At 54.1% G+C, this 15,322-nt stretch overlaps 6 protein-coding genes across 6 annotated transcripts; 3 read left to right on the top strand and 3 right to left on the bottom strand.

The window, feature by feature from the left end:
• Positions 1 to 714: 714 nt before the first annotated feature.
• On the top strand, positions 715 to 3,836 carry CHGG_06675 (uncharacterized protein; the record flags this gene model as incomplete). Its single annotated transcript, XM_001222769.1, has 7 exons — positions 715 to 855; positions 1,151 to 1,249; positions 1,559 to 1,707; positions 2,088 to 2,729; positions 2,799 to 3,116; positions 3,193 to 3,263; positions 3,349 to 3,836. 7 exons carry the CDS (start codon positions 715 to 717, stop codon positions 3,834 to 3,836), a joined length of 1,908 nt encoding a protein of 635 aa, XP_001222770.1.
• A 385-nt stretch (positions 3,837 to 4,221) lies between these two features.
• On the bottom strand, positions 4,222 to 6,110 carry CHGG_06676 (uncharacterized protein; the record flags this gene model as incomplete). The annotated part of the gene is made up of 3 exons (XM_001222770.1): positions 4,222 to 4,540; positions 4,635 to 4,926; positions 5,984 to 6,110. 3 exons carry the CDS (start codon positions 6,108 to 6,110, stop codon positions 4,222 to 4,224), a joined length of 738 nt encoding a protein of 245 aa, XP_001222771.1.
• Positions 6,111 to 8,910: 2,800 nt separating this feature from the next.
• Positions 8,911 to 10,180, top strand: CHGG_06677 (uncharacterized protein; the record flags this gene model as incomplete). The annotated part of the gene is made up of 2 exons (XM_001222771.1): positions 8,911 to 9,000; positions 9,098 to 10,180. 2 exons carry the CDS (start codon positions 8,911 to 8,913, stop codon positions 10,178 to 10,180), a joined length of 1,173 nt encoding a protein of 390 aa, XP_001222772.1.
• A 727-nt stretch (positions 10,181 to 10,907) lies between these two features.
• Positions 10,908 to 12,010, bottom strand: CHGG_06678 (uncharacterized protein; the record flags this gene model as incomplete). The annotated part of the gene is made up of 2 exons (XM_001222772.1): positions 10,908 to 11,083; positions 11,197 to 12,010. 2 exons carry the CDS (start codon positions 12,008 to 12,010, stop codon positions 10,908 to 10,910), a joined length of 990 nt encoding a protein of 329 aa, XP_001222773.1.
• Positions 12,011 to 12,404: 394 nt separating this feature from the next.
• CHGG_06679 (uncharacterized protein) lies at positions 12,405 to 13,110 on the bottom strand (the record flags this gene model as incomplete). The annotated part of the gene is made up of 2 exons (XM_001222773.1): positions 12,405 to 12,514; positions 12,969 to 13,110. 2 exons carry the CDS (start codon positions 13,108 to 13,110, stop codon positions 12,405 to 12,407), a joined length of 252 nt encoding a protein of 83 aa, XP_001222774.1.
• A 795-nt stretch (positions 13,111 to 13,905) lies between these two features.
• Positions 13,906 to 15,131, top strand: CHGG_06680 (uncharacterized protein; the record flags this gene model as incomplete). The annotated part of the gene is made up of 2 exons (XM_001222774.1): positions 13,906 to 14,252; positions 14,417 to 15,131. 2 exons carry the CDS (start codon positions 13,906 to 13,908, stop codon positions 15,129 to 15,131), a joined length of 1,062 nt encoding a protein of 353 aa, XP_001222775.1.
• Positions 15,132 to 15,322: the final 191 nt, after the last annotated feature.

The raw sequence follows: 15,322 nt of genomic DNA on the forward strand, positions 1-15,322 counted from the left end.
GGTGCGCGAAGAGAATTAATAGCAAAAGATCCAAGGCTCGTTGATTCCAGTATCGCAGCTGTAGGTATTGAAGAGTGGACTGTGGGCGGCGATGAACGTAAAATGCGTAAGTATATGTAGGTAGATAAGTTCTGGTCACGGTGACCTAACTTGACCTGCCAGGTAGCCGCATGTACTCATGGCTAGTTGTGGATATGGTATCACGATGCAGTGAATGGTGCATACACAACCTGTTGCCGCCATCTCATATCAGATGGATCAACAGGACCGTTCACGGAGTGAAATACAAGGCTGGGTTCTCGACACAGCTTACTGCTTTCACCCCACCCGGTATTCTCTAACCGCTTGGTTCTCCATGTTCTGTCGGGGACATAGAAGTGTTTGAGCTGGGTCACATTGTCCCAGTCTATGGGAACAACTGAGTTCCTATCAAACATGAGACCCGGGCAGTCAACACCTTGCCTTCCAAAACAAGGACCTCTCGCAGAGTTGACCAACGGCCATGTGCACTTTTCTCAGTTGGGTACCTGTGCATCTATTGACTGTGTATTTGCCCTTGCTCTTCGGGAATCGGGAATTATTTGTAGAGGTAGTGAAGCTTTCTCCATATGTAACACCTTAACACCTAGGTAGAGTTTCACCAGGGGTCACAATCCGGACGGCGATGGACTTAGGCCACTTGGCACTTTCATACCACCACAGTATGCGAGAACCATGGAGAGCCCTGGTGCCATGCAACCGGGACTCGCCCGGTCGCACCAGGCTTCCAGCCAGCCGGGCATTTCCGCCGTTTCCGAGCGGGAGGACCTGGCCTTGACCAGCCCTACCAGCGGGGCCTTGGTACAAGGTTACTGTGTAGGTACCAATGGGAGCATGAACAGTCAACAAACAGTCTGCACTGTTCTTTTCTTGCGCAGGGGCAGGCGGCCCACCTCGGACCCCGAGTCCCATTTCCAAGAGATTGCTCCCTGGCTGGCGCATGGCAGCGCGGGAGCAGGGCCAGCCCGGTGGCATTCTGTGATTTGACGGTTTGGCACGCGTCTCTCGTTGTTCAAGCTCACTCTCTTGAATCATAATACCCGATCCAGCAGGCGAGAAAGGTTAGCTTGTGAGCTTGTCAGGTAAATCAGCCTCCTGGTCCTTGACGCAGTGGAGATCTCTCAGCTCCCCCCCTGTTATCTCAGCCCCTTATTCGCTTGTTCGCAACGGTCAGCCGGGAATTATTGCTGAAATGATGCACAAGTCCGAGGTAGGATTGCCCCCCCCCCCTTGTCGGCTCCCCCAAAATACCCACTCTTGAGCCGCCTGGCCCTATCTGCGGCGCAGATCTGCGAATGGTAAGCACCTCGCGTCCCAGCGCGAACTGGGGTGTGCTGATGAGTCGGGACTTCTTCCGTCTTCTCCTCTACACAACAAGCCTTCTCACCACCGTCCCTCCAACTCGAACGCGACGAGGGCGCTTCGGCTGACGAACCGACAACACGCGAGCACGCCTCTCTTGGAAAAAATCAAGACCCAGAAGCGATTATGGTGTGCTACTACTAGTTACCGAATCAAGGACCGCAACGGTGTTCCCGGTCACGATGCGCTCCCACCGTACGACACCGAGCTTGATTGCCCTCCTGGGAGCACTCGGCTTTGCTCTCGGGTCGGATCCGACGGATACTCCCACAGTCAGCAACTTTCTCCGCAGAAGCGCCACCTCAGGTAGGTTGCGCCATGTCTCAACGAGCGAGAGGAACAAAGCGGCGTTCTAACGGCAAGAAGTGACCATCATTGGCGACTATCTCTACATGGATGGCGGCGAGCTCTCACAATTGGTGGATGGAAAGTCGATGAGGGTAAACCGGGGGTCGGATCCAGGTAAGACTGCCACGAAAATATCCATCTGGGCATCTCTTCGATCGATTGGGTTCCATGTCACATCCTCGATTTTGGTCCTCTTCCGTCCTCACGGGAGCCAAAGGTTCGTACGTGCCGTATACATGTACTAACAGTGCCCAACCCGCCCTAGTGAACTCGACGATTTCCATCAACCTGGCCAAGTCATGGAGCTCTTCCCAGATTACAATGCGTACAATCGACAGGCCGTGGGCAAGCAAGGCCAACCAAATAATATGGACAGACAAGGAAGCAGGGGCATTTTACGTCTGGGGTGGCAAGTGGATAGGGGGTACGAACATGACGCCAAACGAATTATGGAAGTTCACCGCCGACGGCAACGGCGGGGGGACTTGGGCCGTCGAGCCCCCCGCAAACCCAACTCTCTTCGATAGTCTCGAGCAGTACGAGTATGGAGCGTATACCAACACGGGCACGACAGGGTTTAGTGTCGGGGGGTTGGCATCGGGCTGGACGAAGAAGTACCGCGGCCACAACCAGGTGGTGCCGGGCATGGTGGCCTTCAACATGAATACGAAGATCTGGCAGAACGGAACCACGGCGTTCAGTCCCACCGACACCATCGTCGCTGCTTCGGCTGAGTATATCCCGACCTTTGGCCCCAACGGCTTGATCATGCTGTTCGGTGGATTATCTTTCCCGCACGATACCGAGGGTAGCTCGGCCGACTGGCAAAACGCAGCGTCGTACAATCTCCGGAACCTCACCTTCTTCGACCCACAGACGAAGGACACATATTGGCAGATTGCGACGGGGAGCGTCCCCGCGAACCCACGGTCCCGATTCTGCGTTGCCGGTTTTGAGACCTCTGACGGCGGCTATGATATGTGAGTTTCCACGCTTTGCAAATCCCGAGCTTGGTACGCCTAGCTTCTCTGGTGCTAATACCTCTCCAGTTTCTTATCTGGAGGATACAACGAACGTGACAAATTCACCTATGACGACGCTTACATCCTGAGTTTGCCGGGATTCGTATGGACGAAGCTCCCAGACCCCCAGACTGGCGGGCGCAGCTCCCATAGCTGTGTGGCCGTCGGCAAGCGCCAAGTGTTGAGCATAGGCGGTACCAACAGCGACGGTTGGTCGGACCCAGATCCAGCTCCGCAAGGGTTGTTGCTGTTTGACATGGCGGAGCTGAAATGGAAGGACTCATACGATGCCACCGCAGCAGCGTATGAAAGGGCTAATGATATCGACAGCTTCTATACCAACGGGTATGTACCGCTCACTACTCACTAATCACCCCCAACTGTTACTGGGTTTATCGGATTCTGTTCCTAACAAACACAGCTCTTTGGATGCAGTCGAGTGGTCGTCGAACGTAGTGCGGGATATGTTTGTAGCAACCAAGTCAACGACAGGTATGTGATGAAGCGGTTCGGTCCTTACGCTTCTTCCTTTCTGGTATATGTAGGTAGCTAACGGCGTTTGCATCACAAGACCCAGGATCAACTACATCATCGACCTCCAACCCAGGCGGTACCGGCACGGGATCTGACCCAGAGCAGGAGCAGGAACACTCAACTATTTCGGCCGGCGTGATTGCAGGCATAGTTGTCGGGGCCGTGGTCGGGGTGGCCGTCATTGTTGGAAGCATCTGGCTGATCATCCGACACGCGAGGAAGCCCGACTCGACCCCCAACAACGACTATGCCGCCGGCCCGGGCCAGGATCCGGACCCCGGGAGCGGAGGTGCGTATTACGATGACGCACACTACGCCCCTGAAGTTGTCAAATATGGTAGCCCGACGGAGACAACACAGCCTGTGCAGTACAAGACGGAACCGCAGGAGCTTAATGCTCATCGCCCTTACGCCGAGCTTCCTGTACAATATGATCACACCCATACAGGTGTCGATGGCGCCACCCTCACAGACCCATCCCCTAGATACTATTCGGTCGCCCATGAGATGGATGCTACGCCCTCAAGATAGGATGCCGCGCGCTCGTTTTCTGCGGAAAAAGCAAGAGGAATAGGACTGGCCTTTACACCGTCTTTATTCAGGTTTAGATTCACCGTACCATAAATAATAACAAGGGGCTAAGAGCTCTAATTATAGTACTTGTCTAAGGAGAAATAAATAAAGGAAGGACTACCTAGGTGCAGAGGGGTGTGAAGCACAAATCCTGCCCATCCGATATTGTCTTCTCATTCTTTGTAGGTTGACGCTAGAGATCAAATTCTGGTGGTTCAAGTTACAGCCCGCGTGCCCACCACCTTGCTCTCCGGGACCGCTGCTCAACTGCGAGTATATACACCCCCCTTAACTATCATTCCCCGAACACTACACATCTAACACTCCGTGACCCCTTTCCAAATCAAGACGTCAACCTCGCCACAGTGGTCTCAAAGTTGGGGTTTGCCGCCTGAGCAAAGTCGTGTGACCAGTAGCCGTGGACATCGTGAATCGGAATGCTGGAGGAGGGGCTGTTGACGCTAGACGGCTTGCCGGGCGAGTAGGCAAAGGCGAGCCGGTTGCCGCCGCTCGGGCTCAGGTACCTCGTCGATGACCCGGACTCCCACGCCGTGCACCCCTTGCAGAGCGCTGTAAACTGCCAATGCGTGCTGTTGGACTTGGTCCCGGCCTTGAAGAGGGTGTACTCGGCGCCCGTGTAGGGCGTCGGCATGACGTGTCCGCTAAACGCAGAAATGGTTACTCTCTGGTAGGGGGGGGTTGGGGGGCTTGAGAGCCCACGCTTTTCAGGGGCAGAGCGGGACAGTAATGGCTTACGTGGCCCAGCGAGAAGACAGGATGACATTGTTGCTGGAGCCCCTCCAGGCTACCAGCAGTGGGCTCCGCGGCATGGAGCCGCCCCAGGAGAGGCCGGCCCAGCCCACGTCGTTGGGGACGACCATCTGGATGACGGAATCATACGACGTGTAACTCTCGGCGGTGTCCGGAATTGCTACGCGGAAGGTGATGCCGCGCCCGTCGGCCTTGTAGAGCTGGAAGTTGGACGAGAAGATCAAGCCGGTGTCAGGATCTTGATATACGGCGTTGGCGGCGGCACCGGCGGCGGCTGCTACGTCCTCCAGTCAGCATTGCTAGAATCGTTGCCGTCTAGCAGCCAAGGAATCGGTGTACTTGCCAGTCCGCAGCAGGGCTGCCACAAGCCCGAGGAATAGTGTCCACAGCATGATAAAGTTGGTGATCACTTGCTGGTTGCCGGTCAGCCAAGAATCCCTGAACTCTTGTCCACGCAATCACCGTCGCCGAGAGGAAATGAACGGGGGTCAACGTACGCGGCGCTACTGACAGAAACCGGCGGGTGAGCTTGGCGGCAGGAGGATGTGCGACAGGAAGACACGGAGCGGCAGGACGAGCCTTTTAGTCGTCGGCCACGGGACAGCAGAGCTGGGCCAAGACGGCCGAGATACGGGGAACGGGTGTATCCCACCATGAATAAATATAGAGGGCAGCTTGGCACGTTGCTGTCGGCATCTCGAATCCCTGGACTGTGTTGACCCAGGGCGGAGCCGGTCCGGGGTCGACTGCTGGACGCCGCTACACGACCAACTTCCAAGACTAATCACTAGACGCCCGTTGGATGGCTGCAATCGCGTGACGACATCAAGTTGGCCTTTGTTAATCTAAATCATGCCGGAGAATCTTCCTCCTGGGGCGCGGCGCTTCCCTTGAAGGCGTGCAGGGACGGGGGCCTGGTTACGACGGGAGAAGGTTGTAGTGTGCAAGGGACGGCATATGGATATGCTAGGGACTGGAGACTGGTAGTGCGGGGCGGCCGGCGAATAACGTTTTCCTCCTCCAAAGATCATCCTCCCTTTTACCCGAGGATATTAGGCCAGGGAACCGTCCAGGTTCCTCAGCGGCCAGCCTCCGGGGGTTAAATGGTCAGCATATATTAAAAGCAGTTGCGTTATACCTTCCCAGAGCCGCAAAACCGAACTGGGAACGGGAGTAGTGTGGGCGAGTTGTGACGCGAGGATGCTGATATGAAAAGGGGTTGCGCGCAATTCAAGCCGTTGCGACCTTGTTGTTCCATTTCTCTCCAAAGTCCAAATGCAAACCTTCCAGAACTTTTTAGCATGGTTTTTGCACCGACGAATCGGGGTACTTACCACAAGTTACCGGGCTCTGGGCAACTCGCAATACAAATGCCTCCAAGCTCACTGGCTGGAGGCAAACCGGCGTGCCATCAGACTCGAGACCCAGGTCCTGGATACCACAACATGACCTCTTCGTCATATTGTCTAGCCCCTCAAGCTAGCTTTTTAATATCTTCCTCATCTATTTCCCAGGTCCCAGCCCCAGCAGATTCGATAACACGCGCGTGGTGTATACGAGAGAAACCTTCCAGAAGCCCCGTCTGCCGAGCATTTCACTAACCATTTTCTTCTTCAAATCCATCTTCCGGGTTTACATCCTTGGTGTGTTAATTTAGAAAGCCAACGCCATGTGGTGGTGATGAAGCTACCTACCCTCCTCTTCAAGAGTCCCAGCATGTGTCCCTTTGTGTCTACACGGCTCGCGTTTCTGGGGCTTGAAGGGGGCCAATAGTTGCTGCGAGTTCGTTGGTTTGTGGCTTCATGAAACTCGGTCACACATTTAACCCCGAGGAAGGGATCGGAGCCAAGTTTCCGTAGTTACCCGGTTCACACTTCGCTTGTCATACACAACCAGCTCTTCTAAATACAGTCAACATACGTTGCCAGCACCATAAGCGTAATTGGAATTTAACGCATGTCAGCTTGCCAGGCAACATGGTGGTTGAAGCCTGAAGTTATGCGAAACGGCACCAGATGGGTCTCAAACCATCATTTTGTTTCTCACATATCATCCCTATTCAGCAACTACAAGCTCAATCATGTTCTTGAGATGGACCCGATCATGAAGCCCATCCACAAGACTTCACAGCAATATCGTCAGAAAGTGTGAACCGCCAGAAGCCGGTTCTCAGCCTAGCGCTTGAGGGTGCTGCAAGGTTCCTACACTAGAATAACTACTCCTTTCCTTTATAGGATCGGGAATAGCAGTACATTCATCTGAGAGTCTATGAACATTGTCGATTGCCGGGAGCTATATTCTTTTCGTAACTTGAGTCTCAACGTGGTCAGCATCGGAGCCTGCAGCTCAAGTTCCTTCAACCTGGGTAATTATCTATAGTCCTCTCTCCTATTGCAGGCGTATCTTTTGCACTGTTAACCATCACTTCCCTACCAAGCACGTGCCAAGGTAGGTAGGTTAACGTATCAGTTCCGACACCCTGGGATGACCAACATCAACCAAGTTGCCGGATCGGCCCCGGGTCCTGGAAAACTGAATCCCAATCCCGCGGCCACGTCTAACAAGCGATTTGAGCCCAGAGGGCTTACAATCACTTCTAAAGGGCCTTGGAAACACTGGTAAGATACCGGCAGAGAGAGATTTCAGGAAGCCGAAACCCGGTTTCTGACTCAGGAGTGTTGGAGGAGCGGGGCCATGTGGCCCACGTCATACATTGTAGACATACATCATAGACATACATCATAGACATACATCATAGACATACATCATGACGTCCTCGAACTCGTCGTATACCTTACCTTACCTCGGTACCTACCTTATGTAACCAACTCGCTCTTGTTTCTATGTCTTGAACTTCGTGCCTCTTTCCGATAGATCATCGAGGCCAAAGTGGAATACACGCGGCGGTTACCTTGACGTTGATCGGCAGGATCGGGACCGGGGGACCGGGGGACCGATCGGGCGGGAGTGGGTCCGGAATTCGGGGTGGGGCGCCGTATTTCCTGGAACTCGGCAGAAACAGTTTGACTCATCGCCAGAAGGGGCACTTAGTAAACTTTGTCTAGAAAGTAATCACTGCCAAAAATGTCGGCCGATTAAGTGCCAACGTCAGCGACAACTGGTTCGTTTTGGGGGACTTTGAGGGGAATCATCTGGTCATGAGCACGAACTTGCTCCGCAAAATTACCGTTGGGAAAACTCAAACCCACAACTTACCCGGGGTATCCCGCGCACTCGACGGGGTTCCCCATATCAGCCCATTCTGCCAAATTCGGATGATTCAATGACGTTGAGAACCACCAGGATGCTGCCACCGGCTCCCATTCTTTCCTGCCTTACGAAACAATGTTTTTCCGCTACCCCCACGAGGCCGGGCATTGAGGTGGGCTCTCTATTTACCTTGGATTTCTTTTTTCGTTCAACGTCAGAAATATTATTCTAGGTTGTGATTGCTTGTCGGAACTCCATCGATATTGTCGTCGTCAACGAACGGCTGTTGGAATCAGAATTACCCGAAATTTGCGAGGGGCGTCGAGATCTCTATCTTTCCAGCGTTTTTTATCAAGGTGCATGTGATTACATGTGAATCTCGGCTTGGAGTCCCGCGATCTCGGGAAGCGGGGCGCCTTAAAGAGCCGAGGCCCTCACTCTCTTCGGCGGGCGGCTCCGAGGCCCCTCTTGCCTGCAGGCAGGAAGGAGGGGCACTCATCGAGTGGCGTGGGCCCCCTGTTCAGAGAGTCTCGACCTCAAAACTAACCCAGATGCATTTCTCGTACGAGTGAAAAATAAATCGTCTGTTTGCAGCCCATTCGCGGGTCTCGAGACGCTGTAGTGCCGCTATTGACCATGCCGCCGAGTTGCGATTCCAAGTTGGGTGTCGACGGGAGCCGACCGAGATGGCGTTTCCAACGGCATTCAGACGCCTTTACATAAATCCTGAGCTCGCTCCCGTTAGCTTTCTTGCCCAGCATTACTAGCACCATCATCATCATATCACCAGTGACGCTCAGCAAGCAAATGACAACGTCATCATTCAATCCTACAGCCCTACAACCCCACACTCAACCATAGTCATCGACATCACCGACTCTATTGCCAGCATAGTTTTACACCACTTCTTCGCTCCCTTCTCATCTCACTTCTTGCAACTTCAATCAAGCTATCGTTAATCGTTAGGCAACCGAGATGTTTGACACGCGTGATGACTCGTCGCCGATGACATTCGACCCATATACAGCAACGTTCTTTGACGCCCCCCAAAATGTTCGTTACCTACTCTTGTCCCCTTTTCCTTCTGTCAGACCTGGTGCCTGGCGCATGGTGGGGGGCAAGGCCGGTCTCCCGTCTTGCAGTACTCGGGGCTGAGTCCAGCTACCCCCCCCCCCCCAGTTTTTACCTGTTGACTGCCCCCGACACGCACAACTTTAGGCCCTCTCTACGATCAATAGCTGACCATGTCAAAGCAATCACATCCCGATGTTCCTCCATTAACCTTCTTCGACACCCAAGATTTCGGGATAGACTTCCCATGTGACTCGGCGGCTTCCTCGTTGTCGTCGTTCTCGCCTATCTCCTCGGCCGGTAGCTCATTCGGCCCCCCCACGACAGACGCATGGGCTGCTCGAGATTCGCTACAGCACTCCCAGCCCGAGAAGCTTTTCGAGCCCCCAATGTTTGATTTGTGCCCACCGCCGAATGCCAACCCCAGCTCGGTGATCAACCCCTTCGGCCTCACTGTCCCGCCCTCCTTGAAGCCCCCCCAAGTGATGTTGGCCACCATCCCCGGCCAGCAACAACCTACCACAACCGCGCCCTCTACATCTCCCATACGGCCCACAACATGCCCCTCGGCTAGCATGGCCGCCACTAGGCGCTACCCATTCCGCAGGCTCAAGCGCAAGTCCACCAACGACCCATGTGACTCGGAGCCCCCTCCCAAGTCAGCCGCAATACCACCCCCGCTCAACACATCAACAAGAACCCGCCAATCCTCCACCACGAGTGTGACCCCCAGATACAAACCCGTCACCCCGGTCACCCCGGTCACCCCTGGCACCCCTGACACCCCTGGCACTCCCGACCTTAAAAGGACAGCCCACAACGCGATCGAAAAGCGTTACCGCACCAACATGAACGACAGAATCGCCCAGCTGCGCAATGCCGTGCCCGAACTGCGCCGGCTGGCCCAGCAGCGGTCGACGGTGGCAAAAGGCACCGAGGGGGACGAGGGGGACGACAGGAGAGCGGGGCTAACCGGGAAGTTGAACAAGGGCATTGTCCTGACCAAGGCGACTCAGTATATTTTGCAGTTGGAACGGAAGATTCAGAGGTTGGAGGCCGACAATAGGGCATTGAGGGGGCGGACCGAGTGGTTGGAAGCCAGCAATGGGGCGTTGAAAGCGCAGAAGGAGGGGCTGCAGATGGCGTTGATGGGTGGGGCGGCGGCTGTGGGAGATGTTGGTGTGGGTGTTGGTGGTGTTGTTAGTGTTATGGAGGAGGGGTGGATGCAGGTTTTGGAGGGTTGCAATTAAAGGGGGGAGGGGTTGGCTGGTTTGGGATTGTTTTTTCTTTATCTGTTTTTGCTGGTCGGGTTCAGGTTGATTTACAGTGGCGTTGGAAATGGGTTGGCATTGTGTCAACGCCCGGATTGTGCTTCATTTCCATGATACCTCGGAAATTGGCTGCATTGTGGGAGTTATGGGATCCAAAAAGGAAATGGGTCAAAACTACGCTGCGGGTTCCGAGGGTTCCCATCAAACATTCCTAATTTTGGGCAAGGGCTTGAATACCTAGGTACCTAACTGGCAACACCTCACCTCTTTGTCACCAATATTGCCTAATCTAGTCCGGTCATCCTCCGCTATTACGACATGAATATGGAGTGTTAATTGTTAGAGATAGTTCTGTTATGAATTTCGATTTCTTCCGCAACTTGTATTGCAAGAGATTGTCCTTCTTGATTGTGTGTGGCTAGCTACCTTCGTGACTGTTGTGTCTGTCCTTGAGTAATTACAATCTGTAGTGTCTCAAGTTGTTTCGGTTGCTACCTGGTCATTTGCAAAATCTCACCATGAGACCATGGCCTTGGCCGTAAACCTGGAAGCCCGAATTTGGATAATGACTGAAGGTCTTTGTGCTAACCTCTGTAACGGTCCCAGGAGTATAATTATTGCAACTATCTGGTGACGACTCTACGAGTACAGTAAGCTTGAAGAAGAAAAGGAAAGATGAGAGAGTCTGGCAGCTCGTGGGGCTGCTTTATGATCGTGAGTGCGGTGGCCCGAGCGCATTGCTAGAATGCTCGGTGCGCTGTGGGGCAACTGGGAATAGCTTCATCCAGGGGTTCGGTGGACCGTGCTTGTACGTGAGCTGGCCGAGGGTTACCGAGGCCCACCTCGGGCACAGCTCGTTACAACCTCCGGCACTACCACGAACTAGCATCCCTAATGTTGGTTCTCTTACTATGAAACTGTCAGACGATAGAGATATACACCTCCCACACATCATCTCCGTATAATTGGCTTGAGGTTGAGAGTAATGCTCCCACCTGGTAGCTCATGACTGGAACTCCGGTACTCCACCGATTCCGAGGCGGAGCCGGGCCAAATTTCTACCCGTGTAGTGCCACTAGAGCCGTTTTGCGGCTCTTCATCGGAATAATACAGGTAATCCTCGTCCATGTAGCGGCTGGTACGATACGACATTTGCGAATAGTCTTCCCATTCGTAACTGGAGTGGCTAGCAGGGTACGAGTGGTCCTCCTCACTTTGGCGGTGTCTGGTACTGCGTGCGTGCTGGTAACCCTGGCTACTCCGACGACTACTACTGTTGGTTCTATGAGAGTACATGTATCTTTCCGGGGAAGAGGCATAGCTCTGCTCTGCGTAGAACGGGTTGGATGAGTGAGATACACTTTCCACGTCGTAGGCGTAATAATAATCCCTAGAACGGGGCCGGTAACGACGCCGACGATTGGATGGGGCCCCGGTATCAACAGCCGGTGCTTCAATAACGAGGGTCGAATCCGAAGCGACACTCGGGGTTGCCCTGATGGTCGGGTCTTGGTAAGGAACCATGCCCCATTCAGACGAACGTCTGGCTGTGTCGCTTTCGGAAAATTCGCCATCACCGTCTCTCGACACGTCTCGGCCATAATCGTTTTGGTCCTCTGAACAGGGCCCATAGGCCTCGCCTCCGGGATAGTAACCGTCACGATTGGTTCTAGATCGTGCATTACCTTCATGCTGCGGGTTTCGAGAGTCTCGGTGGGTATATCCCGACCTTTGAGTCTCGGAATCTTCATGTTCGTTTCGATAAGAGTGGCGGTCTCGTCTGGACCGGTTGGTCCAGTCGCGAGGCATTGTCGTATTTATCCCGCTTGTCTTGTCGGTATGAATTCGTTTAAAGCTCAAATTGAATGAAGCGCGAGTGGTTAGGCTGGTGAGTCTAATACATCATTCGGGTCTCGATTGCCTAGCTGAGTGCCGTCATGATGGGGTTTTATACTTGAACCACTGTACTCTATTCTGAATGATACCTGGGTTCTCGTGACCGAGGTCAAACATAAGGGATTTAGCAACCAGAACGTCGGTGCCACAATGAAACTACTCGGTTGACGCGGCTTTTAAAACCAGCTCACAAAGAATGGGTGGCACCAGGCGGGCTGGCGTGCTTTTGAATCTCAGTGCCCCATGCAGGGCCGTCTCATGACCATGAGTTGCGCGATACTTCGGTCGGGTGGGAATTCCAGCTCTTTCACGGCATTCTAAATGTCATTTTGTCACCGGGTGTGCACGCCGTGTGGATGCCCATGTGGGATTCGACATTACCGGAGAAAAGGAGGCGGAGGTCAAGGGCCGTCGTTACTAAGTTGACGAGTCACCATGCATGTCAAGGTTTATGATGGAGTCTGATGAGCTTTGGAACCAAACACTTTATTCATATACTATATGGGAGTTATGACCTAACTACTAACTGATCTCTCAGAACAGATTTCTGCCCTCCGCGGCTGCGGCGCTTTGAACGTCTTGAAAACTAGACGCCGCGCTTTCCATCCAATGCGCTGCCGTGCCCGTGACATTTTTGAGAAGATTAAGGGAACATTAACAGCTTGGGAGCCTTCTCGCTGGGCAACTACCAAGTCTCGAAGGCTTTGGTTCCGGAACCTTTGGCTTTCCTTTGTTGCACCCGTAGGGCCAATGTTATCAATTACCCAGGGTTTCCCCAGGCGGACGGTGGTAGCGTCGTAAGGGTTATCTTGCAATGGGCACTGGCTTGAAGTTGCCATGCACCCCGGTTCATCGATTACAGTGGACGTACGGAGGAGATAGGCTTGCTTCCATTGCTCGACGCTCACCCAAGGTCCGGCGAATGGGCCCAAAATAGGCGAAGAGCTGAAATTATCCCCCTCAGCGCATCTACCTTCTTCTCCACAATCTTCGCTACGTTCTATGGGGCCCATTTTTGGCTCTAGATTGCGTGGCTTGAGGTTGGTTGAAGACCTGTACCATTGGCTTGCAGGCGGGCCATGTAGGTACGCTTTATTATAACTGTTGGTACTTATGGTTAGTCGGGCTTCTGCAGCCTGCTTTGTTAACTTGACAGTTCAAACCCTCACAATGACTGATGGTTGCATATCAAGCAAAGACATTAGTTTGGTTCACACTTGACCATTTTTGGATGAGCGGCACGGCCGTTGTGTGTAGTTACCCGTTGTTTAATACGGAACAGCGGGACTCAGGCCGGGGGGAACAAACCCTTGCTGCCAGGGCGAGTGAAAACATGTCGCCACAGAGTCTTAACGGGCGGTGCTGTCAAGCATGTCTGATTACGCTCCCTCGTTGACGTGAACCGGGCCCGGAGTGACGTGGGTATGGCGCCACGCCCTAATTCCCGGAACCCTTTTACCCAGATTACTTTCTGCGAACGTCCCCCTATTCTCCGGGTCGATATCTTACCGGGGCCGCTTCGCCTGTCGGACTCCCCCAATATCATCTAAGGAACGCCACGTATATGTTGTGGAATATGGGGAAAGTGTGCTCGAGCCGACACAAACACCCGGATTTCAATTGCTCCTCCCTGGCTGGTTCTCGTGCTGTTCCGTTCCCGCCGTAGGCCTCTCCGGGGAGAATCAGCTAGTCGCACCAGAAGTGAACCGACATTGGAGAACATAAAACCTAGGAATGGTCCTTTCCTTTTGGTGTTCCCCGGAATTGACGTCCCAAATACAGGCCCCTCATATCAACGATCCGCAACCATGATCCTGAAGTCACTCGTGTTGTTGGCCTTTGGCGGTACCCATACATGGGCGGCTTCCATTGGCGGCTCTGGGCCAGGCAAGAGGCAGAGCACAACGGCCAAGTACTGCCCTGGGGGAACGCAGATCTGCTTCTCGGAGTTTAGAGAACCGGCCAGCGGTATTTACTACCGCATCGCTATCCCGGAAGTCTCGGCTGCCCCCTTCGATGTTCTACTGCAGATCGTGGCACCGGTCGATAAGGCAGGGTGGGCTGGCGTTGCTTGGGGTGGGAAGATGAACGGCAACCCCCTTACCGTGGGTTGGCCGAACGGTGATGGCGCAGTCGTTTCGTCACGATGGAGCACGTAAGTGATTCCGGTGCCCTCAAAGTCACCCCCCAGCGCTGATGGCAAGTTCTAAGGGGACGAGTTGTGCCCGGCGCATATTCAGGGGCCACTTACGCCGTTTTGCCGACAACCAACACCAACGCAACCCACTGGCAGCTCGATGTTCTCTGTACCGGATGCAGCCAGTGGGAGGGCGGATCCCTCGACCCGAACGGCGTAAACAGTCTCGCTTGGGCCAAGAACACCCGAGTGGTCAGCTCGGCCAGCAGCAACACCAGTTCCTTCGCATACCACGACGGAAGGGGTGTTTTTGACCACGATCTTAGCGTTGCCAAGGTTCCCCAAGGAGTTTTCGACGCGATAGTCTATGCGCTTAACAATCCGACACCACCGGCGACTGACACAGCTAGCGCCGTGTCCACAGCTGTCACTACAGTTGCTAAGCCCACCACTACCTCGTCAAGGAGGACAACTCCCACTCGGCTCACTGAACTTCCCGGGCCCTCGTCGGCCCCCGTCAAGACCGCCTCCGCTGTGGTGACCACCGGTGTGACTCAGCTCCCTAAACCGACATCCACGTCGATTCGAGGGAAGCCGCCCATCCCACACACAAGCAACTCGGCAACGAGGAAGCCGACTACGCCGAGTGTCGTGACAATCACAGTTACGGCCCGGCCGCCGATGACAACTCAGAATGATGACGATGATGATAATGATGGTGATGATGACGATGGCTGGGGTGAGTGGCCTCCTTGGACGAGCGGTGGTGGCCCGCCATGGGGAGGAGGTAAGGGAAAAGGAAAGGGTGGCGGCGGTGGTGGTGGGGGTGGTTGGGGTAGGGGAGGATGGCGACGGGGGAAACGGGGCCGGCTTATTGCGCCGCCGGGTGAGTATTAGGAAGAAGTTGCAAGTTGTGTAACGGTAGAAGGTGGCCCATTGAGTAAGGCAATTGATAGCAGGGAACAATGTATGACAGCACATCTTGAATAACAACCAGAGGCTTGATTATTCCACTCCAACCCTATATTCTGCAAGGGACGGCTGTTCTTAGGGTGCCGACCAACCGGGAGGACTCCCTTTATGCAGCA

The sequence above is a fragment of the Chaetomium globosum genome, genomic scaffold (genome assembly GCF_000143365.1).
Source record: "Chaetomium globosum CBS 148.51 scaffold_3 genomic scaffold, whole genome shotgun sequence".
In the NCBI taxonomy this organism is placed as follows: domain Eukaryota; kingdom Fungi; phylum Ascomycota; class Sordariomycetes; order Sordariales; family Chaetomiaceae; genus Chaetomium; species Chaetomium globosum.